At 46.1% G+C, this 25,934-nt stretch overlaps 1 protein-coding gene across 1 annotated transcript in view; it reads left to right on the forward strand.

Annotated features, from left to right (window-relative positions):
• The window catches only part of ATP6V0A4 (ATPase H+ transporting V0 subunit a4), a 49,776-nt gene extending 25,875 nt beyond the window's left edge, over positions 1 to 23,901 (forward strand). The window contains exons 14-21 of the mRNA XM_022589388.2: positions 1,357 to 1,450; positions 4,822 to 4,940; positions 6,957 to 7,173; positions 10,271 to 10,372; positions 15,510 to 15,638; positions 19,459 to 19,576; positions 21,107 to 21,278; positions 23,214 to 23,901. Coding sequence (XP_022445096.2) covers positions 1,357 to 1,450; positions 4,822 to 4,940; positions 6,957 to 7,173; positions 10,271 to 10,372; positions 15,510 to 15,638; positions 19,459 to 19,576; positions 21,107 to 21,278; positions 23,214 to 23,307 — 1,045 coding nt within the window. The 3' untranslated portion in view covers positions 23,308 to 23,901. The remainder of the gene's footprint in view (positions 1 to 1,356; positions 1,451 to 4,821; positions 4,941 to 6,956; positions 7,174 to 10,270; positions 10,373 to 15,509; positions 15,639 to 19,458; positions 19,577 to 21,106; positions 21,279 to 23,213) is intronic.
• Positions 23,902 to 25,934: the final 2,033 nt, after the last annotated feature.

The raw sequence follows: 25,934 nt of genomic DNA on the forward strand, positions 1-25,934 counted from the left end.
AGGGTGTTAGAAGGGCTTAGAGGATTTGGCCTCTGGGAGGATAAGGGGAGTGGTGGTCATTTTTGTGGTTTGGACAACGTCCTTATTTTTGAACTGTCCATATTTTGATATCAGATATGATTGTGGAATGGTCTTGTTTTTGTCTTGGTCCCTGATGGTCACAGGGTGGCCTTGTCTGATGTTCTGTGAAACAGATACTATGGCTTAGCTGTGGGCGCCAGGCCAGTTCCCTCTTTTATCTTTGTTGACACACAAACACATCTCTGATCATTAGATCCAACCATTTGCACTGAGGCGTGCTGTTAGGACCGGGGTCTAGGTCTGAGATGGCCGGTCAGGGCCAGCTGTTTACACTGTCACTGAGGGCCTGGTCAGCATAATCAGGCTTCCTAATTTCCCCCGTGCTACCGAACACCCACCACACCCCAGGTGCAGGAGGGAGGGACTGTATTTCTAGGCAGCCCGTCCACGTTGTCAACATTCTGTTCTTCATCCTTTCAAATACTCATCCTTGGGCCCCTCCATAGATGTGTGCTCTTAAAAAAAGAAAAATTAAGGGCTTCCCTGGTGGCGCAGTGGTTGGGAGTCCGCCTGCCGATGCAGGGGACACGGGTTCGTGCCCCGGTCTGGGAAGATCCCACATGCCGCGGAGCGTCTGGGCCCGTGAGCCATGGCCGTTGATCCTGTGCGTCCGGAGCCTGTGCTCCGCAACGGGTGAGGCCACAACAGTGAGAGGCCTGCGTACTGCAAAAAAAAAAAAAGAAAGAAAAATTAAGCCCTAATGTTCTCAACCCCTTCAGGTTTGCACAGATGGTAAGAAATTCCTGCCCATTGACATTTGTGCTTCTGGGTGAGAATGGGACACAGATTTAAAGGCAGTTAATGGACCACAGCTTTCAGGGGCTGAGTTTCCCAGAGGTCAGGGGCCATGTGTGAAAGCCAATTCACTCCTCCAGGATCAGTTCTCGTGCTGCCAGGGGAGATTTCCCAGCCTGGTCCCAGGGCTGGGTTTTATCTCCTCTATACTCTTGTCACCGTTGCCCCCTGCCTCTTTTCTGATGTAGTATAACTTTTTCTTTACTATACCCAGTCAGGCTGAGAGCCCTTTGGAAACTCACACTGTGACCTCCTTGGGGGCCAGATGGTCATTTCTGTAGCTCAGTACCTAGGGTGATACTCAGCACATAGTAGGTATTCAATATCCATTTGTGGAATAATTGAATGAACCAGTTGGTGAGTCGCACCAACAGTTAGGCTTTGATTGGCTTGCAAGTGGATGACTGATGGTACTATAGTATTTTTCCTACCTCTAGTTGATCATTGGTTTTGTTTTGTTTTTCCTTTCTCCCTCTGTAGTACACAAGTAATGGAAACAAATCCATATTTACAGCTGGACCCAGCCGTTCCGGGAGTGTACTCCGGAAATCCATACCCTTTTGGGATTGATCCGGTAATAATGTCTTCTGAGATTAAATATTCATTATGTAAAATGTCTTGCTGAGGAGATCTCTGTGTGGAGGGGACGAAAGTACCAGAACCTGTCAAATCCACCAACTTGTACTGAGATAGAATAGCATGTCCTAGAGGTTTTTGTGACGCATTGCAATGGATTCAAGTAAATGTCCTACCTGCACCCTTTACCCAGCCCCTGGGTCATTTTCCGTGCAATTTCCAAACATCTGCCTCTTTCTTCTCAGTTATACCCCTGGTGGTTTACCGTTGCTTCTTTAAAAGGCCCTTGGTTGCTTGGAAGGTATGCATATTAGATAAGCAATTTAGCAACCTAACCAGGTTCCCAACTTTGGCGTTTTCTTGCAGTGATTAACATCTCTCTTTTTCCTAGAAAAGTGTGGATTTGCTTTTATATTTGCTTTATTTTATTGCATAGAATTATACAAGTTTTTAAAAATGTGTTAACTTTAATGGTTTGTTATATCTACCTCAATTGGATTTGAGCCAAACAAACAAAGGTGCTTCCTCGCCAAGCCTGCAGGTACAAAGAGATGTCAAGAAGACACATCCCTATTTGGGTAAAACCCCTCACACGATGGCTTAGCACCATATTGCCACCAGGTGGCGGCCTTGTGCCCCAAATGAGCACAAGTGTCTGGAGCTGAACTTGGCAGATGGGGTTCATAAAAGTTTCCTCTACTCTCATTTTGTTGGAAGAGAACCTGAGACCACAGTTTTACTTGCTGACAGTTGAGAGTAATAGCACTGGCCTTAAAATTGGTTCTCTGGTCTCTCCTATCTTGTGGGTCATCTCCTCTTCAGTTTTCCTGTTCCTCCCACTTGCTGCCCAACCTCCTGTCCCTTATAAAAGCAGCAAGCATCACCCAGGATTGGTTTATACTTGCCACCCAGGGGCACTTGCATTCAAAGTTTTATCAAAAGAGGCGAAGTCCTTGAAGTCCTGTTTGTAAGCTGCAAAGTGCTAAAAATAAATGCAAGTTGTTATTTTTGTAGACTGGAAGGCTTTATCTTCAGTCCAAGGAATTTCATGATTAGCGAACAGGCAGCGGAGGAGTATTAGAGGGGAGTGATTTTTAGGGTCTGGTTGACCTTCCTTTCCTTTGAATCTCATTGCTCCCACTGTCCTGTCTCTTCTCTTCACAGCCCCCATCTAATGCATCAGCAAATCCTGTCTACCCAATTTTGCCCCTCGTGGACAAAGGGAGGGTAGCAAATTTCACGATTCAGAATTGAGTGGTCCAGTCTTTACTCTGTGTGCAATTTTGTCATCTGCCCACTAGTTAGAAAAGAAAAGAAAAATGTGAGGGTGAAAGGGAAGGTGATGTGTTGAAAATAATTAATTTTTTCCTAGTAACATTTCGATTTTTAAAGATTTTTGGCCTTTTTATACATTATAAAATAATATATATGATTAAAAACCCATATAATACAAAAATTATTAAAAAATAAAAAGATAAAGCAGAAACTAACACACCATTGTAAAGCAATTATACTCCAGTAAAGATGTTAAAAAAAAATTAAATAAAAAGGAAGAGTTGCCTTTCTTACCTTTCCTCTTCCTGCAATCTGATTGCCCAGAGATAACCTCTTTAATGGAACATTTCTGTGTTTATATTAGCACTTATATATATTAATGAAGGGTTTGATTTTTACATAATGTAAATTTCTACAGCTGCATTTATTAACCCTGTTGAGCATCTATTTGTGAGTCAGATCACAAAATATTCGGGCATCAGAGCTGAGGGGGCTTTCTAAAGGCGTCTGTAAATATTTTATAATAAATGAACATTATACAATGGTTACAAGCCCATGATTTAGAATCAGATAGGCTGTGTTTAAATCTTGGATTTTCTATTTACTTGCTACGTGATTTTGAGCAAATTATCATCTCTGGGTCTGTGTTTCCTCATCTGTAAAATGGGTATAATAATAGCCCTCATAGAATTGCTCGGAAGAGTAAACGAATTTTATAGGTAAAACACCCAGAAGAGTCTGGTGCATAAACAGAGTAAACGCTCCATTTGCTGTTATATTATTTCTCTTTGGGCGTGTAAGTAACTTAGTCTCTCTGAGATTTTGATAAATGCCCTTATCTGTAAAATGGGAATACTTATAACTATCTCATAGAGTTTTTGTTAGAATTAAATGAGATAAATACACTTAAAGAGCTTAGTATGTACCTGGTACTTAACCGTGAACATTTTTTAGTTTTTCCAAGCTGGGTCTAAGGTGTACTGGTAACCCTGCCCTTACTGTGTTGAGTGGTTCTGTGGAGACTGGCCAACCAGGAGGGCAAAGGGAAAAAGCAGAGGGTGGAGGGCAAGCCTGGTGCAGCTTCAGTGCCAGGGCAGATGGGGAGGGTAGTGGAGGTGCCTCTGGGGTCTGAGCACCTGTTACAGGAGTCCCTTTCCCCATCTTCCCAGCAGCCCCCTTAGTGTTTGTTAAGCTGGTGGCCGCTCAGGACATTGTTGAGACAGAATCAGTGAGAGGTGGTTCCTGCATGGGGGAGGGGAAGGTAACTGTGCACTGAGGCTGCACTAGGTGGACGTCGACCCCTTAGCAGAAGCAGAGGAGTTTGGAGGAGGAAGTAGTTTAGGAGGAAAGAAAAGAAGACCCTGTGGCTTTGTTAGTTCTGAGGAGCAAACCCTCCAGATGCCTAAAGTTCCAGAGGGGTCAGAGGCAGAAGCAAGGACTTGAATCATTCGCATGGGGGTGGGTGTTGGAGATTTCTGCGGGGAAGAAGAGCGTTAGTGACTGGGACCATTAACCAGGGTGAGGCCACGACAGCCCCCAGCCACTGAGTGCTTGTCCTGTGTGCCCGTCTTGTGTGGGCAGGACAGGTACACACGTCCCTCTCTGTGCCAATAAATGTTGGCTACAGGAGTGGCTTCTTGAGAAGGGCCTGGGAAAATGCTTTGTAATGTAAAGTGCTATAGAAATTCAGCGTAAAAGGTGGTATTATTAAGAGGGGATGGGCTAAATTCATGGGCCAGAGATCTACACCATTAATGTGGGAACCCAGGCAAGTTTGAGATCTCTCCATAATGTTTCAGAATGTCTTTTCATTTAGAACAGGGGAAAAATCATGTCGGTTTTTTTTTTTTTTTCTTCCAGTTACTTGATGTTTTACTAATGGTGCTATTGGTTCCAACACAGTTGTCATGAGAATTGCATTTATAAGGGGTTTGGTCCTTTTCTGAGCCTAAAATGCATGGGCTGAACTGGACAGAAATTTGAAAATGTGGTTCCCAGAGCGACTTTTTCAGGGGAAATCGAGCTTTAGCCCCTGACTCTGGGAGAACTTCTAGACTCTGGTCTCATGTCTTCCTTGTCACGTTTCCCTTCCAGGTTTGGAACTTGGCTTCAAACAAGCTAACATTCTTGAATTCCTATAAGATGAAGATGTCAGTTATCCTGGGAATTGTCCAGATGGTTTTTGGTGTCATTCTCGGCCTTTTCAATCACATGTAAGTTTCACAATGAACTTTCTGCCTGTTGGTCTGACCGTGTCGGGGATGAGCAGTGGCAGAGCCCCCAGTTTGCTCCTGTGTCCCTCCGTGCAAGTTTCCTTCCTATGGGGACTGCTTTCCCCGGTCTCTTGGCTTGAGTTCAGACAAGCTGGTTTGCCAGAAATGACACCTCTGTTTCTCCTGAGCTGAGGGCACCTTTCACCTCAGAAGTATTTGAGGGTTCAGAAAGAGACTGCAAGGCCACAGTGCTATGTGTCCTCCCAGCCTGCAGGGCCTCCGCTGGTGCTAGATCCAGCCTTATAACTCCCACCAGTGGGCAAATGGGGACATAAGTGCCCTCAAATTCTGAATTCCATTCGGTATAATTTCTTCCTGCTGGCAGCAGCCTCTCTCTCATTTCTTTGACTGTTAACGTTCTCCCATCTCTTCTTTCTGTTAAGATTGATCTATAGAAAGCTTCTCAAACTTGCATATTTGTGCTAAGTTGTAAATGTTTGAAAACGGCCTCCAATATGCCTATTTAGAGAGGCTTTTGTGGACATGGCAGCTTGTGGGTATCGCTGAAACCCACCTGCCAGGAGGTCAGCACAGTGCCAAAGAAATGGTACAGAGTTTAGAGTCAGAAAGTTGACTGATGGTTCTAACTCTTTATAGCTGTGTGATCATAGATGTGTAGCTTAACGTCTCTGAGATCGTTTTCTGCTGTAGAATCAGAATGGGAGTCAGAATGGGTCGGTTACTGTGCAGTAACAAACAACTCCCAAATCACAGTGGTTTATGACTGTGATGCATTGTCATCGTGGGCCACCGGGGACACTGCTCATCTCATCCTCACACTGGGACCAGAGCTGATGGGCTGCCACCACCTGGAAGCTGCCAGTTGCTGTGACAGGAGAGTGTGGTCAGTTACACACTGACTCTTAAGGTTCCACCTGGAGTGACACAGGCCACCTCCATTCCCATTTCATTGACTAGAGCCAGTCACATGGTGACCTCCAATCAGAAAACCAATAGATGTACGATTCTACTTAAAAAATAAGAACTATTTAGTGAGTAAACGAATGACAGCGCCTTGGTACTACTGCCTGCCTGAAAGTGCTGTGAGAGTTAAATGAGAGAGAAAACCAGGAGGTGATTTTTGGACTATCATTGACATTGTGTGTCAGGCTGGCCTCAACTATCTCTAGTAATCCTGCTTTATCATGGGATCTCCATTTTTCCCTCCAATAACTCTTACAATTAACAAAGGGTCTGGGGCCCTTTTCTGACATTTTAACTGGGTGTCCCCCAACTTAGTCTTGTGGGACTCTCTCTATGTCTTAGAGCAGAAGTTGGCAAACTTCCTCTGTAAAGGGCCAGATAGTAAATGTTTTAGGCTTTGCAGGCCAGATGGTCTGTGTCACAGCTACTCAATTCTGGTGTTGTAGTGTGAATGCTGTCACAGACTCTGTGTAAACAAACGAGTGTGAGTGTGTTCCAATAGAACTTTATTTATGAAAACTGAAATTTGAATTTCCTATCATTTTCACATGTCATCAAATATTCTTTTGATTTTTCCCCCCAACCATTTAATGATGTAAAAACCATTTTTAACTTGTAAGCTATACACAACTAGGTGATGGGCTCAGTTTGGCCTGTGGGCCGTTGTTGACCGACCCCTGTCCTAGGGCATCCTTAGGGGCAAAGCTGCCAAGCCATGCTTCTATATCCTTGTACCATTAATTGTGTTGATATGAATTCGGTCTGCATGGGAAGCTGTGGCCAGATCATCAGTTGTCTATGTGAGCCTGCCCTCTGCCTCAGACTTTATCTTCTAGACCCTGGTTCTCTCTGAACCTTTTGTGCAAAAGCACCTTTCTTTCTCATCTTCTCCAGCCATGCATGATTGCCACTTGCCTGGGGAGTGGATGCAGTGTTCAAAGAAATGAACATTTGGTGATTTGGAGAGAATAGCGAGTTGCTGGTATTCCTTCAGTGTCCTGTCTTGTATGTGTGTATGTTTCCCACCCTCAGATTCTTCAGGAACACTCTCAACATCATTCTGCAGTTCATCCCCGAGATGATTTTTATCCTGTGTCTTTTTGGATACCTGGTCTTCATGATCATTTTCAAATGGTGCTCCTTCGACGTCTCTGTGTCCCGGCGAGCCCCGAGCATCCTCATCCACTTCATCAACATGTTCCTGTTTAACTATAACGACCCTTCGAATGCACCCCTATACAAACATCAGGTACTGATGGGGCTTTTTTCTTCTTTTACGCACTTGATTATGTTAAATCTCTCTCCTACTCTTGGGTATTGCAGAGAGTAATTATTTGCAAGACTGAGCCATCTCAGCACCCGATGTGTTAGGTTCTTCCAATTCAGAAGGTCCTATTGGATGAATGTCTGGGTGCTGAAGGCAGTGCTGTGGTGTGGCTCCAGCCGTTCCTATCTGGGTAATACGTGGGAGGGATTATTGCTGTGGGGTTGAAAATTAGCTTGTACGTTGTCTGCGAAGAAAGAAAAAAAATAATCCTTCGGATTGATTGGCTTGAAACTGTAAACGCTCTAAATAGCACCTTAAAAATGAATAATCTTTTATTATAAAAGTAAACTCTAGTTAAGGTTCACAAGAAAGAAAATTGAAATAGAGTCAAGAAGAAGAATCCCTCTGTTCACATGGGGAGTGAGTTTCTGGAAAACTGAACCAAACTCATGCTGTCCTATGAGCTTCCATGGCCAATTGGAGATGCTTTCTTTCTTTTTTCCTTTGGGCTCTTCTTCTATGGATGATACCTTCCAACAGTTGGATGTTATTGCCATTCTGACTTCTGTTTCTTTCAGCCTCATTATCAACTTAATATTTTATTTTAAAAAAGTATAAATGTCCCATGAGAGGTGGGTATAAAAATATCTCAGTGACTAATTTTTGGTCACACAAATAGTTCTTTTCCTCTGGCCTCTCCCAGTGATAACCTGATCATATTGTTTGCTGGTAGATTTTCACTAAGGGAGGATCCACTTATATAGGTTCTAATTCCTCTGGATCAAGCTCTAGGGCTAGATTTCCCAATATCAGCACATGGCACCTGCCAGTGACCGCTCATCCTGGGTCCCAGTTACAGCCATGCTCCTCCTACAGCTGCACACGTCCTCATGAGTTTGAATCCTAGCTGTGTTCTCCTCCCCTACAGAAGCAGCAAATAAGAAGAAGAAAAAGTAAGGAATGATTTTAGCTAATAATCAGAGACGACATATAGCTCTGAAAGCTCTCTTATATCCCACCTTACTATTGTTGCACCTGTTTGTTATACATCAGCGGTGTAGGAACCATCCCTAGACTATTGGCATTAAATGAATGTATCTGGAAGGTTCGTTTGTGCAATGCTGGAGTCTAAACGAAAGTTCACTTGGATTTCCCAAACAAGTCTTCTCTTTGAGGCACGGTACTCAGATTCACCACATAGTTCATGTGCTAATTCTTTTCTTAAAGACTAAAGTCCTGTCTTAGTGCACTGAACATTGAACAGTGAATGGCTTTTCCAGCTTTTTTCCATTCAAAAATGTTATTTGGAGTTGGCTGGTTTCCACACCCTGGAATGAAGATTCATTATCTAGACACAGTTTGCAGTTTCCATAACCTCATCTTCCCGTCATGCAGCTGGAAGAGACAGTGTAAGTTACTAATACAGCCTCCTCCAAACACTGCCCTGGTTGCTTCGTGCCATGTTTCAATATCAAAGAAGAAGAGCAACAGATAAGTAGACATCTCTGGTTGCTTTGTACATTGTGAAGGGAAAAAGCATGATATCTAAATGGGCAAATGGCAACGAGGTAGCTTCGAGGACAGGGACCTGGGACTGGCAAGTGCAGTGTGTGTTCCCGTGGTTCTCCCCCTTCTTGGGAGCAGTTAAGAGTGGAGGAGGGGGCTTCCCTGGTGGCGCAGTGGTTAAGAATCCACCTGCCGATGCAGGGGACATGGGTCTTCTCCCTGGTCTGGGAAGATCCCACATGCCACAGAGCAACTAAGCCTGTGCATCACAACTACTGAGCCTGCGCTCTAGAGCCCGCGAGCCACAACTACTGAGCCCGCGTGCCACAACTACTGAAGCCTGTGCGCCACAACTACCGAGCCTGTGCTCTACAGCCCGTGTGCCACAACTACTGAAGCCCACATGTGTAGAGCTTGTGCTCCGCAACAAGAGAAGCCACCGCAACGAGAAGCCCGCGCACCGCTACGAAGAGTAGCCCCCGCTCACCACAACTAGAGAAAGCCTGCGGCCAGTAACGAAGACCCAACTCAGCCAAGAATAAAATAAAATAAGAGTGGAGGAGGGTAGGAGATGGAGAAGATAAAATGTTTCCACTGTTATCGGGGTAAATCTTGTTACAATTGGGATGATAATAAATTGTCTCACTGGGAGCTTGGCCAGAACAGTTAAAGAAATGTGAGGGCTCAAGAAGCGTTTTCCCTTTTACTCTGAGCACCCCATTTCTACACCTTTTCAATGGCTCTGATGAAGCCTTCCCAGGAGTCTTGGTTCTTCAGACCATAGCAGCTCTGGGTCAGTCCTCAAACCCAGTGACTCGGGAGGGTAGGAAAAAGAGTTGGGGGTGAGGATGTGAAAGGAAATATGTGACAGGATGATAAAATGGGATGTCGCCTGGGCTTCAGCGAGGCATGAAGACCATAGACGCCTCACTCCAGAGTGAATTCTGACAGTGAGAGAGACAGCAAAAGAGAGTTCAGCCCAGGCGTCCCAGGACCCGTTAGGTGACTCACCCATAATGAGTTCTGTGCGAGTAGGCGACGATTGTTTTGAAAAGGAGAGCACAAGGGCTTAGTAGTACTGGAAATACAAGGTTACTGATGGAGACAGTAAATTTGTGACTTAAAGTGACCCAAGGACTTTTGGTCACTCCAGAGTGACCAGCGCAGTGCCAGGCCAGCGCTTTGTCCAGGGCCAGGGCTGACTGTCCCCACGGAACAGGGTCAAGGGGACCAGGGACAAATCTGCCCTTATGATGTGGCTCATGAGCTCTTCTGTCCAATGACAGGCTCCACATGGTGCGGGTGTATGATAAGGGACCACTTGGAGAGTAAGGAATAAAGACAGGGAGACTCCAGTGTCCACCATGAGTGGACACCCCGTACCACCGGACTGACAGCTGTCTCCCTGCACTGGGAATAGCCCAAGATGGGAGGGTGAATGGGTCCATTGAAACGCTGTAGATCACTCCAAATAAAGTGCAGCTAAAATGATACATATTTACCATTTGTATCATGTGAAATGTGCTGTGCAATCACCTTGAAATGATAGGATCTTACGGTTTTGGTCTTACAGCAAGAAGTCCAAAGCTTCTTTGTTATTATGGCTTTGATTTCTGTGCCGTGGATGCTTCTGATTAAGCCGTTTATTCTTAGAGCCAGTCATCGGAGATCCCAGGTAAGCACCATCCACTTCCATTCACTCACTGTGGGTAGGAATGTGGGTTCCCTGCAAGTGTAAATTGGGGTTTAGAGAGAACACCGCATTGACCAGGGCCTGAAGGACCTGGTGAGGTGAGGAACCGGCCCACCCCAGGTATGCTTCCTACTGCAGAGCTCAGCTTTTCCTTGGGGCTTTCTTGATTCCAGCATGATGGTCGCATTTAAATCTTACGTGCTGCAAACCGTGCTTGGGGTGTGTGTGCTGAGTCAAGTGGTAGGTAATGACTTTTAAGGCTCTGAATGTGGTTGCTGTATTAGTTGAAAATAAGAGTCTTTTACTGTAGTTTTAGTGTGTTAATGAGTATTGAACGTTGTTTTCATCAGGATTCTAAAGTTGTGGGGAAAAAAATAAAGTTGTGGGCTTTTACTGTATTATGTTACAGATGGTGAGAGGGAACTAGAGGAGGAAACACGTTTAAATAAGTCTGTTCTTGTTTTTCTGATTTTCACCCTATTGTCAAACACCAGTTTCAGCCCACTTCCTCCTTTTGTCTAAACTTCTCCTGAGCCTCAGGTTTACTCAGGGGGTGATGAAGTGTTTACTGTCAGCCTAAATCAAATAGGATTTGGGAAGATTAACCTTCCAGGGACCATTAGAGTCTAGAAATGACACACAGGCACTGTTTGAGATGATCGGTCTCTGCTTCCCTCTATTAGTGCAAAACATTAAGTGGGCTGTGCTGAGATCACGTATGTTTTAAGTGGTTGGAAATATTTTCAGGTAAACTTTTTTTTTTTTTAACATCTTTATTGGGGTATAATTGCTTTACAATGGTGTGTTAGTTTCTGCTTTATAACAAAGTGAATCAGTTATACATATACATATGTCCCCATATCTCCTCCCTCTTGCGTCTCCCTCCCTCCCACCATCCCTATCCCACCCCTCCAGGCGGTCACAAGGCACCGAGCTGATCTCCCTGTGCTGTGTGGCTGCTTCCCACTAGCGATCTACCTTACGTTTGGTAGTGTATATATGTCCATGCCTCTCTCTCGCTTTGTCACAGCTCACCCTTCCCCCTCCCCATATCCTCAAGTCCATTCTCTAGTAGGTCTGTGTCTTTATTCCTATCTCACCCCTAGGTTCTTCATGACATTTTTTTTCTTAAATTCCATATACATATGTTAGCATACGGTATTTGTCTTTCTCTTTCTGACTTACTTCACTCTGTATGACAGACTCTAGGTCTATCCACCACATTGCAAATAGCTCAATTTCGTTTCTTTTTATGGCTGAGTAATATTCCATTGTATATATGTGCCACATCTTCTTTATCCATTCATCCGATGATGGGCACTTAGGTTGTTTCCATCTCCGGGCTATCGTAAATAGAGCTGCAATGAACATTTTGGTACATGACTCTTTTTGAATTATGGTTTTCTCAGGGTATATGCCTGGTAGTGGGATTGCTGGGTCATATGGTAGTTCTATTTGTAGTTTTTTAAGGAACCTCCATACTGTTCTCCATAGTGGCTGTACCATTCACATTCCCACCAGCAGTGCAAGAGTGTTCCCTTTTCTCCACACCCTGACGTGGCTGATGGTAGAGTCGGGGACCTGGGTGGGTCCAGGCTGGAGTTCAGGAGGTTCGTCTCTAGGTGGCGCTCTCTTTCTAAATCACCTGCCTTTCCCACTATTTCCTGCCAGCCTCGACCAGATCCAAAACCTGTCTGAAATATAATTTATGTGGGATATAAATACACAGGAAGGCAAACCAAAGAATACTTGTTTATTGTTTGGTTAATAGGTGAGAGACCAGGATGGTAAAGGAGAGTTGAGGTGGACCATTGTCCAAACAGGTGAACTGGTGTTTCAAAGGAAGGTGGCAAATACCTTTCTGCAGAAACAGATGCAACTGTCTTTCTTAGAAACTCAACCTGTCCGTAAGTCGAGGACTAGGTTACTGCTGGCTCGCCTGAGTCCCAGGACTCTCAAACCATAGCTTGTCTTATTCTTTGCTCCACAAAAACTGTTTAAATAGTGGCTGAGCCCAAAGTGACGGATTTCTCCCTTTTCCCCATGGATGACTTGTATGACAGGGAAGGAGGTAGAGGTGCTTTTGTAGTCTGCCATCTTGGGCGATACCTCCTAGGCTGACTCGGGGGAACAGGGGCTCCCAAAGGCTGCTTGGAGGCCTGCCTCCTTGGCCCCTGGGACGTGTAGCTGTCGATTGACTCCTTAGGCTGCTGGCTACGTGGTCCTTTTTCATGTTAGAAACATTTCCTTCCACCTCCATCCAAGACATGATTCCATAATGGAATTATCTGGCCTCCTCTCAAGTCCCCCTGTGAAGCCTTAAAGAGGCCCAGTACATAGAGATTATAAACAGACTTGTTCTGATGGGCCTTGGGGGAAATGAGCAGAGGTCCCATCTCCTCAGGCTCCTCTGTAACCCTGTAGCCCTGGGTCCCTGCAGGACATGGTTTGGAAACCCCTTCACTAGAGGGCCACCTGTGATGTGGCCCTTCTGGCACGCACCCTGTAGGCAGCCAGTGAGCGCACACCTCCTCCTCAGAACTCCTCGTGCCAGCCCCCTGGACCGCCTGGACCACCCACATTCTGTTTCCTCTTCTGACTTGCTGCCGTGGACCCAGGTCTCCTATCACTCCGTATCCCAGGTCACGGTGAAGTCACTTTGCATTTCTATTGAAAATCTTTACATTGACATGCGTGTTTTCTATGCTAAAATTCACTGAAGTATAACCTACATACATCAAAGTGCACAAATGATAAGGGCACAGATCAGTGAAGTATCATCACACGAACACATCTGTGTGACCAGCAGTCAGATAGAGACGCAGAACACCGTAGACCCTGAAGTCCCCGTGTGCTTCCTTCCGGTCACTGTCACCCCAAGGTCAACCACTATCCCGACGTCTAACACCACAGGTTAGTCTTCCCTGCTCTGGAACTTTATGTAAGTGGAACCATACACCGCGCCTTCGTCTGGGTCTGGCTTCCTTCATCCAGTGTTATGTTTGAGAGATTGTGTGTGCGTGTGTGTGTGTGAGTGTGTGTGTGTGTGCGCGTGTGAGATAGCTATGTATTATAGTATTCCCTTGCGTGAATATACCACAATTTGGTTATCCATTCGTATATTGATAGTTATTCGGCTTTTTTCCAGTGCTGTTAGTAATTACAAATAGTGCTGCTGTGAACATCCTTGTGTCTGTCTTTGTGCACATGTGTTTTACGTGTTTTTAGACAGTTGCAAGTAACTCATTTAAAATTGATTACTATTTTATTTCAGACGGCATCCAGCTCAAACATTGTGAGATGTTTAGTTAGGGGGATTGCAAAGTATATTTTGAATGGGAAGAAGAGTCAGTAAGATCCACAAAGTCCCAGTGTCACGCTTCTACACAGTTGTTCATGCTCATTTGAACCAATTTCAGGATATGACCAGAAAAGGCTAGCATTTAAAGATGGAAATGGAAAAACTGTCTTCTGTTTCTTCTTTGGTATTTTCTTCCTTAAGTTGATGGGGAGAGAAAATAGGATTTCAAGAAGACAAAGTAATGTTAACTTGAGCCCCATTTCCTCACCATGGGGCAAGGAACCATGGGCCAAGGGGAAAGGCTTACCCAGAGCCCCCTCTTGGTACCCAGCACCCTGGAATTCCTGTCCAGATGGACACAAGCCCACTTCCAGGGCACAAAAAGGGCCAACCACGGCACCGGCCTGGGTACCACTGACCCTGGTGTGGCCAAGGGGCAGCGGGACTCCCAAGGAGGGAGTGTGGGTGGAACGTAGACATTTGGGTGGGAGTGTCCACGCATGTGCACACGAGGCCACGGCCCTTGTGCTGTGAGATGAAATCACAGGTGAGAAGGGAAGGGTCACACGCCGGGGTGCAGGGCCAGCTCTCCCATGCTGCCATGTCCTGGTGTGGGATGCTGAATTTGAACCTGGCCTTCCAAGTTCTTGTGAGAATTTATTTATCAAGACAGACGCCAGAACATATTTTATTTAGGAGTTTGTTGGCTTGATTTCTAACTTTTAAATATTTGAACATATGGCATGTGGGCTTTCATTTGTACCTTTGCCCAAAGATCTGCAAATATCAGGTTCAGACCTGCTGAAGAAAGAATGGTAAAGACACTTTAATGCCTAATTTGCAATATGCCACCCGTGAAATTATTCTAGGAAAAACTTTGGATGTGGGACATTAAATTTCACAGTGACTTGAAAGAAATATTTTCTTCAGACTCAAGGAGAAAACCAGGCCAAATTGAATGGTGACTACACCTAGATTTTTTTTTTCCTTGAATTTTTTTCTTAGCTATTTTCATAAAGTGATGTTTTTATTTTAAAAAGTATATTTGTGTTGGAAAAGTCATTGTCTAGTCCGTTTGGGCTGCTGTAACAAAATACCACACACTGGGTGGCTAAAACAACAGAAATTTATTGCTCACAGTTCTGAAGGCTAGAATTCCAAGATCAAGGTGTCAGCATCGTCACCTTCTGGTGAGGCCCCTTTCCTGGTTCACTGCTGACATCTCTCTGTGTCCTCACCTGATGGGAGGAGCTCGGGAGCTCTCTGAAGCCTCTTTTATAAGGCACTAATCCCATTCACGAGGGCTCCACCCTCATGACCTAAGTGCCTTCCAAAGGCTCCACTTTCTAATACTTTCATCTTTGGGGGTTAGGATTTTAACATGAATTTTGTGGGGGGACACAAACATTCAGACCATAGCAGTCATTAATCTCTCTTAATTTTGCTTGTAGAAATATGGCTGTTTGGGTCACACGACGATTGGTTTACTGTAAAGAGTGTGATTAATTTGGCACATTCTGGAACACAGTGGAGAAAAGCACATGCCCTGGAATTAGACTGCCTGGATTTGAATCCTGGCTCTGCCACTAACTAGCCTTACCAGCTGTGCAGTCCTGGGCTCATTTCTTAACCTTTCTGTTACTTAAGTTTACTTCTCTGTAAAATGGGGTGATAATTGTGCTTACATAAAAAGATTGAATAGAAGGTTTAGAACAGTATCTGGGACATGGCTAGTATTTAATGAGAGCCTTTATTTTATATAGAAGTTTTGTCATTCGAAGGGTGAATTTGACACTGCATTTTCTTATTTGCTGAAAGCTACAGGCCTCCAGGATCCAAGAAGATGCCACCGAGGACATTGAAGGTGACAACTCCAATCCTTCCGTGAGCCCTGGCCACAGGGCTTCTGCAGGTGCCCATGGGGCTCAGGATGACCACGATGAAGAGGTATCTGGGGGAGTTCCCTGGTGGCCTAGTGGTTAGGATTTGGTGCTGTCACTCCCGTGGCCCAGGTTTGATCCCTGGTTGCAGAACTGAGATCCCACGAGCTGCATGGCCAAAAAATTAATTGCTTATCTAAAGAAGAGGGAAGAGGTATTTGGGACTTGACACCCTATGAAGACTTCCAGTTTGTACAGATTCTAGAAGCCAGATCTAGTCAGGGGTGGTGCTCACGTATTTAACAGCCAGTAGTGTGTGGGCACCAGCCAATCAGAACGGACTTAGGCAGTAGAGCTGGGAGGGTTGGGAGGACACTGCTGGTGGCAACCCTGTCATCACTGAGTCATGGGAAATTGGGGAGGTCCCAGGAAAGGGGGGTCACTTAAGCTTACAGCTACTTACTAACCAATCAGGGAGCCTTTTAAATAATTTCGCCCAGGTGCCGCTCTATCTGTGAGTATGAGGTGAGTATCAGCCTCACATTTAGTGACATAGAAGGTCCTAAATGTTACTGAGGTCTCCTTGGCTCAGAACTGTGCCCCTGGGAGTCTGCTAAATTTATGATGATCTTTCCCATCAGTGACCCTCACTCATGAGAGCAGAGGCCAAGTCTGGTCCCTTATATTGAAGCAAGAAGTGGGTTATGGGGCTTCCCTGGTGGCACAGTGGTTGAGAGTCCGCCTGCCAATGCAGGGGACACGGGTTCGTGCCCCGATCCGGGAAGATCCCACATGCCGCAGAGCGGCTGGGCCCATGAGCCATGGTCGCTGAGCCTGTGCGTCGGGAGCCTGTGCTCCGCAACGGGAGAGGCCACAACAGTGAGAGGCCTGTGTACCGCAAAAAAAAAAAATAATAATAAAAAAGAAGTGGGTTATTTATTCTCAGTCCTCCTCCCCAGCGTAAGCAGCCTCAGATGCCATCACCGCCTCTGGCCTCAACCCTGGCTCAGTCTCTTCTTTGTTCACTTATCTTTGTAATATTGTCTGCCTCTCAAGGGAAGTCACAAATTCATGTGTTCTTCTCTCCTCCCTCCCTGTCCCTTTCCATCCAAGGGCAGCCACTCCCCGCTCAGGAATTTACCGTGTTTTCCCAGACAAGACGGCTGGCTGTTTTTATACCATGACTGAAGTCACCCACGGTCCTGAACCCCGGGGCAGGGGGTTTTAACCCGAGCTCTGTTCTAATTCTGGAGTGAGGCCTGAGGAATGCTATAAGTAACTCCGTCTGTGGTGTTAATTACTTTAAAAAGCCAACAGGTGTTCATCTGCACCAATGGATAGTCAGGATTAATGAAAAATCTGGATCATGGCAAGTTTTCCCAACAAGATTCCAGGTACAGAGAGTAACCCATATTCACGGCGATTGGTATCACTAGGTCTGTCAGACCTGCTGGAATGTTTTAGAATCCAACCCACACATCTTCTGACTCATCAAGTCCCAGCCTGTCCAGTACAGCCTTCCTCATCCATCCTCCTCGTGGCCTCGGTATATATCCGGTCAATGTTCACCTGCCACCTCCTTCGTGAACCAGCTGCCTTCACTGGGGGCAGCTTCAGGCTCCATTGGACGGCTCTTCCCCCAGTACAATAATGCCTGGGTCTCCCAGTACAAGGCACATACAGGCTCGACTCTGCTTCCCCCTCCAGGTCCTGTCCCACTTCTGTCCGCACCCGGAGTTAGCCAAACTCCAGGTTAAGGGCCCAGTTCTCCAGACTGCCAAGTCTACCCAACACTTCTGACACCACCCACAAGTCTGGAGGTCCCCTCAGACTCCCTCATGTTCAGTCATTTGTAGACAGCTCACAGAACTCAGGAGAATGCTATACTTTCAATTACAGTTTTACTTACAACAAAAGTCTACAAATCAGAACTAGCCAGAGGAAGACACAAGTAAGCAGAATCTGACACTGGGAAGGTTCCAGATGCAAAGCTTCTGTGTTCTTAGGGATGCATGACTCTCCCAGCATTGACGTGTGGCAGTATTATCGTATTGTTAACTCAGGAAGCTCCCATGAGCTTCTGTGTTTGATGTTTTATTGGGGTGTCATTATGTAGGTGTGATTGACCCAAGTGCAATCCAGGTGGTTGCACTCAATCTCCAGCTCTGTCCCCTCCCTGGAGATGGGTTTGGGTTGATAATGTGTGGCTGAAGGTCTCAACTCTCTAACCACGTGAAGCCAGCTCCCACTTAAACTACCAAGTGCCCACCATAGACACCTCATTAGCAAAAGTGGTGAGGTGTGGTCCCAGGGACGGACCATGAATATCAGACGTTTCTTTCACTTGGGAAATGCCAGGCGTTTAGAGGTTGCCTCCCAGGAGCCAGGGCAAAGCCAGACCTCTCTTTGGCTGAGGTTCATTCTTCACCAGACATTCCTCTGTTACTGTGACTCTCTCTACCCACTCTCTCCACCTCTGCCCATCCCTGCCCCTTCAGTTCCTCTCTGCTGTTTTCACTGATGAATGGGAGGGGAGGCACTGATTTTGGTCTTTTCCCCATAGCATCTGACTACAACCCCCAGTGACCACAACCCCCATTTCTTCCTGGATATCCCTCCATCCTTGACATCCTGGGCCGCAGCCCTGTGACTGCTCCCAGCTCTTTGACCTTTTCATTTCATCATCAGTTTCCTTCTTTCTTATCTCCGAGTTGAGATGTTTCCTAAGGGTGGCAGCTCTTCTTCTCGTGATCTTCCCCTTGTTCATCTTCTCAGTCCTCTTAGCTCCCACTCTCACCCCTCGCACAGCTGTGGTCCCAGGTGTCCCTTTCCGGCCCAGACTTTTCCTCTGAGCCTGTTCTGCCTCTGTCTGTGCTGAGAGATTCAGCCTGTATGGCCAGCTATCACCTGCAACGCAACACGTCTGGGAATCAGCTACTCCCCTTCTCCAATTTATTCATTTCTGCCAGTGCCATTCTTTCACCCATTCGGGCTCAGGGACCTCAGAGCCCTGTATGACCCTGGCCCTGCTGGGTGAGGGACCCTTCTCTGTGTTCCCACGACACCCCTGCATTCTTGGTTATTGCAGTTCCCATGCTGATGTGTGGTAACTGTCTGTTTGCATCTTCTCCCTGCTGGGCGGTGAGCTGCTTCAGGGCAGGGATGGTGCCAGTCAGATTGTTTCCCTCGTAACATCAGAGTACGTGAAAGAAAAGAATGATCTATTGCTGTCTTTGCACTGTTCCTTTTCCCCTCATACCTGGATTACTAACATAATCAACAAGTTGGCTTTTTTTTTGCTTATGGGCTGTCCTTTCCCTGATTCATTTTTCTACCAGATTAATCTTGCCTCCAATATTTCTTTATTTTATTGAGATACTTCTACTGGTTCCTCGTGACTCCAGGTGGTTTTCTCGATTGTGTCCATCCTTGCCTTTCCCACGGCTTCCACAGCTGAGTCTTTCCTCACCTCAGCAAGCTCCCAGTCGAGCCAAATGGTTTTTCTCCCAAACTTACCTTCATGGTGCTCCCAACCACCTGCCTTTTCCTTACCCGGAGTCATTTTCTTTACCAGGAATGAACTGGCTTCTCTCTTTCCTTCCCTGTTCTTCACGGCTCAGCACAAATCTCAGCTCCCCTTAACAACCAACCACTCTGCTGCTTTGAGCTCTTTTCAGCCATTTCTGGGAAATGTTACTGCACACACACCATGTCCTACTGTGGGCTGCTCATTCTGTTTCTACAAGTATATTAATACCTATTTCCCCCTCGTTCAACTGGAAATGTCTTAACAGCAGAGTCCAGGCCTTATTCGTCCGTTGTATCATTTGTAATCCGTTTGAGTAGAAAGTACTTAATGAAATAGCATTACAAATTCTCTCTTTCAGTTCAGCTTTGGAGACATCTTTGTGCATCAGGCCATCCACACGATTGAGTACTGCCTGGGCTGCATTTCCAACACAGCCTCCTACCTCCGGCTCTGGGCCCTCAGCCTGGCGCATGCACGTGAGTGAGCGGGCCGCATGGCAGGGCCACCATCGCCTGTCCCTTTGGAAACAGATGCAGTGTACTTCTGGGTCATCTCTGGTGTGCTGACCAGAAGAGTGGCTCTTCTTTTGTAGCAGAAGTGACCTTTTTCAGTGGGTCTGGCTTTATCTTGCTGGAATGGTTACCCTCTGTATCAGCTTCCAGTTGCTGCTGTGACAAACTACCACATATGTGGTAGCTCAGAACACTGTGAAATTGACTATTGGACCGTTCTGGAGGCCAGAAGACCTATAAACAAGGTGCTGGCAGGTCTGTTTTTTCTGGAAGCTCTTGGGGAGAATCTATTTCCTTGCCTTTCCTAGTTTCTACAGGCCCCTTGCATCTCTTGGTATAAAGATTCAAGCCCCAAGAATGACTTAAGTCTGGAATTTGGACTCATCAACTTACTTTGTAAAACCCCTCTTGATTTCTGCCTGCTTCTCCAGTCTTGTCTCTTGGTATTTCCCTCCATGCCCCACCGGCTCCCGATTACCCCCACCCACTTCCCCATTTCATGTGCAGTGGCCACAAGGAACTGCACTGAGGCTCCCGAAGATGCCACACTAGCTGGGCCCCTCTGTGTGTTTGCCCTGCAGCTCCCTTGCCTGTAAAATTCTTCCCTTCTTTCACTCTCTCCCCACCTGATGTCTCATCCTTCCTTCAGAACTCAGCTTAGCTAGCACCTTTCCCGGGTAGTCTTCCTCCCTGGCCCCCAGTCTGGAAGGTGCCCTTCACCTGGGTTCTGGAGGTGCCCCTATCCTAGCACCGATTGTAATTCTGTCTCATTAGCCTGTCTCCCTACTAGACTGTCATCTCCTGAAAGGCAAGGACCCTGACTTTTATCTCTGCATTCCCAGCACTGGGCATAATGCCAAGAACAGAGAAGCCAGGCCAAAATGTGTGCTAAAGGGATAGAAAGCAAAGCAGTGAAAGTGAGCCTGATTGTTGACTTACAGCAGAAAAGCAAGTGCTCAGCGTTAGTGTGGTCTTGACTGCTCTGGCTGTGTTTGTTTCCTTGCACAAACTCCTGTAATTACAGTATCTCCCTGGAAGGGGTGGGGGGTTCTCTGGTATCTCTTCTTATAAGGGCACTAATCCCATCATGAGGATCCCACCCTCATCTCCCGAGTACCATCACTTTGGGGTTAGGGCTTTAATATATGAATTTGAGGGGCTATCAAATCATAGTACATGTATTCTTTTGTGTTTTGCTTCTTTGGCATAAGGTGATGTTACTCGGATTTATTCACGTTGCTGCCCGTAGCTGTGGTCTGCTCACTTTCATTGGTGAATAATATGCCATCCTATACTTGTCCTCTTGATGGAAGCTCCTCCAAAGCTGCGTAGACAGCCTCACGCAGGTACCCTAGGGCACACATGACCGCGTTCTCCACCTGGGAGTGGAGTTGCTGAGTCGTAGGGTGCGCAGGTCCAGGATTATGGTGTAAGAATAATCTGCATTTGCCAGATAAACCGTGTGGTTGAGAATGTTTCTCTTGCATCTTGCAGAACTGTCTGAAGTGCTCTGGACCATGGTGATGAACATTGGCCTTCGCGTGCAAGGCTGGGGAGGACTGATTGGGGTCTTCATCATTTTTGCCATATTTGCTGTTCTGACGGTAGCCATCCTTCTGATCATGGAGGGCCTCTCGGCTTTCCTGCACGCCCTGCGGCTGCACTGGTAAGAACTGGTTGTAGGGTAGATGCTCTCAGTGTGCTCTAGGGAAAGAGGATGGGCTGTAGGGCCAGCCAACTGGGTTCAAATCCTGACCTGCTGTGTGACATTAGCAATTCACGTACCTTTTTGGAACCTTAGTTTAGTCCCCTTGTTGGTATGATATTAAATGATGTAATACCTGGGAGCATATATACATATATAGTGACTGCTCTGTAAGGCATGTTAGAAATGTTCATTTGTTATTATAATTGGCCTCAGAATAACAAATGTTCATTTGTTATAATTGGCTTCAACTGTTGGTAAGATGATGGATCTGAAAGGCTCACAGAGGGCAATGCTGAGCAAATCTGGGATGTCTGGCCTTTGTTGCTGAGTGCTGGAGTTATACCAACAGAACAGACACCTAAACTCTTTTTTTTTTTTTCTCTTTTTTCTTTTTAAATTAATTATTTATTTATTTGGCTGCGTCGGTTCTTAGTTGCAGCTCGCGGGATCTTCGTTGCGGCGTGTGGGCTTCTCTAGTTGTGGCACGCGGGCTCTCTAGCTGTGGGGTGTGGGCTCAGTATTTGCAGCGCATGGGCTTAGTTGCCCTGCAGCATGTGGGATCTTAGTTGCCCGACCTGGGATCGAACCTACGTCCCCTGCATTGGAAGGCAGATTTTTAACCACTGGACCACCAGGGAAGTCCCGCGACTAAACTCTTGGAAAGTGGAAACAGAAGGAGGGTACCCAGCAGGAGGAAGGCACTCACTGGAGGCCCTTGACATTCACAGATGTGTCCAGAGACTGTCGGCCATCACTGGGCTGACGAATATGAAAACATTTGTTTCGGCTTCTCTCTCTCCCAAGTCACATTTCAGCCAAGAGTTTTGAGTGTGCGGTCCATACTGAAGCATCAGGGCTCCTGTGCATCCTGAACCAGACTGTCCTTAGCAACCCTGGGGCTTCCTCCCTCCCTCTGTGGCCACTGTTCATAAAGGAAAGGTTTTACACTTCACCTGTTGAGAGAATCACAGGGTCCCCCGCCCGAGGCTATAACATCATTTCTCCCCGCTTCATTAAAGAAATGAACTCTGCAGTATAATAAAGCGGAAATGATCATACATGATATCTGTTATGTAAGTTATAAAAATATAAGTCAAGGGCTTCCCTGGTGGCGCAGTGGTTGAGAATCTGCCTGCGAATGCAGGGGACACAGGTTCGAGCCCTGGTCTGGGAGGATCCCACATGCCGCGGAGCAACTGGGCCTGTGAGCCACAACTACTGAGCCTGCGCGTCTGGAGCCTGTGCTCCACAACAAGAGAGGCCGCGATAGTGAGAGGCCCACGCACCGCGATGAAGAGTGGCCCCCGCTTGCCACAACTAGAGAAAGCCCTCGCACAGAAATGAAGACCCAACACAGCAAAAATAAATAAATAAATTACTAAACTCCTACCCCCAGCATCTTCTTTATATATATATATATATATATATATATATATATATATATATATATATATATATATATATGTGTCAAGGCTCTGGTGGTTCTGCAATCACGTAAGCCCCGCAGTTTAAGATCAGGATGGAAACAAAAAACCTCGTACAACCTGGTGACACGCTGTCTCATCACCAGCTCCTTATCCGGTACTGCCTAGCGAGGGCTTCCCGGCTGCTGGGAGCTGGGGGAGGTCGTGCTCTGGTCCTTGAGGCCACTAGCAAAGGCCTGGAAGAAGTGGGGTCGGGGGAGGGAAAGGTGTAAGAGGGGGGCAAGAGAAGGATTAAAAAAATAAGCCTCAGAGGATTCCTGTGGTGGCTGCCAGCCTGGGGCGCCTTCGTCACCTGGTGCTTGATTTTACACATGCTCAGCCTCTCCCCTCCAGCTGCCAGCCTCTCCCCTCCAGCTGCCAGCCTCTCGTTTATGTGTTCAAACCCCCTTCTCCTTGCCCCTAACAACAGGGTGGAGTTCCAGAACAAGTTCTACGTCGGGGCTGGTTACAAGTTTTCTCCATTCTCCTTTAAACAAATCCTGGATGGGACAGCTGAGCAGTAGCTGCACGTCTGGTGGCTGCAGCCACCTCTTCCATCAGTCACCTCCTACGCCAGTCTCTGTGCCAATGAAAGAAGTTTTGTCTTGTCTTTAACGTCAGCCTGCATAAGGCAGTCAATGGAATGATTGTTCTCGCTAACCGGAGGGAGGAAGCCATGTATTGTATCTGTAAGCCTTGGGATTTGATATGACTTAACCATGTCGTAGAGAGAACACAGGCAAGTCATTTCAACCTCATGCAGGGTCTTAATTGTTAAATCCTAGAATGATTGAGAAATGGGGAGAGGGGAGTGTCAAACTGAGATTTTCTTATAATTAAACTTCTGGGTCATCCACTTTGTTATTAAGGTGTCTTTTTTCAACATTATTCTGTAAAATTGAGTATTGATAATTATAGGCCAAAGCTAAACAATAGAGTTACACAAAGTAACCCTAGAGAAAGGTTATGGTTTTTTATTCCTCATTTCCTCCTTCCTCAAATACCTTTTTTCCTTGTCGGGGGCTAAGTTTTACAGGATTAGGGACTTTCTCAAGAATTTTCACTCCAGGTGAGGAAAAACAGATAATGTTCTCTGTTCAGATGGAGAGCTGGCCCTGGCGTGGCTCGAACTGTTAAATCCTGTGGAATGAAGTGTGACAACATGATATCATCAGTGATTTTGTTTATTCTCAGTGCACATCGTGCTGGAGTTAGCTGGAGAAAGAGATCTGCAGGCTTCAGCAAGTTCTGGAAAATGGCTTGCCGGAAAGGAGACTGCCAGACAGTCTACCCTGATGCTCTCTGGGTCAGCCGGCCCCAGAGTCACTTCTTACGCATCTTTACTGGCAGACTTCCAAGATCCAGGTGTAGAAGAAGATGTGTTCCATCGACTAGTCTGAACAGCCTGTATTCAGGTTAATTACCATCTTTATGGTAACTATACTGGTAGAATTAAGTGTCATTAACACTGGTGTAGTGCTTTACAGTTTACAAAGCAGTTTCACATAGTATCTAGCTTGTAATAAGTTTCCAGAAGATCTGACCAAATGCAAAATCGCCTTTTGGACAGATCTCTATTTTTTTTAAGCTCCCACCTGCCCCTCCGTGCAGTGGGGTTGACGATTGTTCATGTTCAAGTGTCGTTGTTCAAGCCCAAGGAAACGTCCGTGTCACCTTCCACGTTGGTGTCCTGACTTGTGCAGCACAATTTAAGGCACAATCAGGTGCTCAGCAAGTATTCATTTAATGATTAAAACAGGTTGAGCTCAAGAATGGTATAGCTGGGGTCAGAAGACTCCGTATCTATGAGTTCCAACTCTGATACTTTATCATGTGTGCCCTTGGGCAGGAACTGGAGTGTTCTACATATTGCTGGGGGTCGAAGAGCACCAAGCATGGATGAGGTACTCAGCCAATGGCATCGATCAAAGAAAAGGACAGACTAAAGTAGTATGTAAATGGTTCTTGTAAGCCCATAAATCCCCATGCTGCCAAGGTCACCAGAGAGTTTCAAGGTTCTCTCAGCTCATCACTGCCCTTCTCAACGGCTATCTAAAAATACGCTATGCCTAGATGGATCACAGCCTTTTGCCGTTTAATTCTAAACAGTGATGGCTGTGAGAAAAGGCATGAAAAAACAAAGCTGCCCTCTGCCCCTTGCTTGCTGAGACCCCTGTTCTTTCAGAAATCCCCGGCCTCCTTGAGAATGACACAGTAGTTTCCTCCAAGGATTAGCAGCCTCTTTCTGTCTCAATGAGAGATGTAATCTCCCCTTTAAAAAGGGATTAGGTGAAGGGCTGCTGAGAAGAGGGCGTGACCGGCATGTCACTCAGTCGCCCAGGATGCACGATTGTTCCTTAAAGAATCCTGTTCACAGAACTAAGCTGAAAGGGGAGGAGAAGACCTGCGAGCCAGGCTTCTTGGGAAGGGAAGTTCAGAAGCCCCCAAGAGGCCATCAGCGGCCCAACTTCTGTGTAAGACTCAGCTGCAGTAAGGAAGAGCAGAAGAGCCCGAAACCGGAAAGCTTCCCAGGAAATACAGAGAGGTAAGAAACTCCGACAGGCAGCATGGATCTGGATTTACTTTTTCTGCTCTGGGAGCCAAGGGGATTTGACCATTAGTACTTGGCTGAATACAGACGGAGTATAAAAATTTCTCTCTTCTTACTGATGATATTGCAAAACAAATTACATCACACACACACACACACACACACACACAAGTTCAGTTTTAAAAAGCTCTACATGGCCTAATTATTTTTGGCTCAAAAATTAAGTGTAGCAAAATGCAGTAGAATAAAATGTCCATCAGTTCCTTAGAAATTGTTTGAATGAAGCCTGAACTCCATCTGAGCCCTTGAGTTTCACAGTAAATCCCCAATATGTCAGTTCTTTGAAGGCAGGCAATGGTTACTTTCCTATTGTAGGTTTTCAGGAATGATGGTGAGGGATGTGGAGCGTTCTTCCCCATGTTAGTCCCTATTTTCTTGAATTGGTCTGACTGGTTATCTATCTGTCCATCCCTCCGTGCATTTATCCATCATCCATCCTCTTCCTAGGCTAGAAGGGATTTAGAATGACTTAGGGAGCCAAAGAATAGAAGATGCCAACTCAGCTTTTCCAACATTCTTTTTCAGCGTTGAGATTACAAG

The sequence above is a fragment of the Delphinapterus leucas genome, chromosome 9 (assembly GCF_059928025.1).
Source record: "Delphinapterus leucas isolate spDelLeu-1000000601 "Yukka" chromosome 9, BTC_Dleu_Yukka2, whole genome shotgun sequence".
NCBI classification, from domain to species: Eukaryota; Metazoa; Chordata; class Mammalia; order Artiodactyla; family Monodontidae; genus Delphinapterus; species Delphinapterus leucas.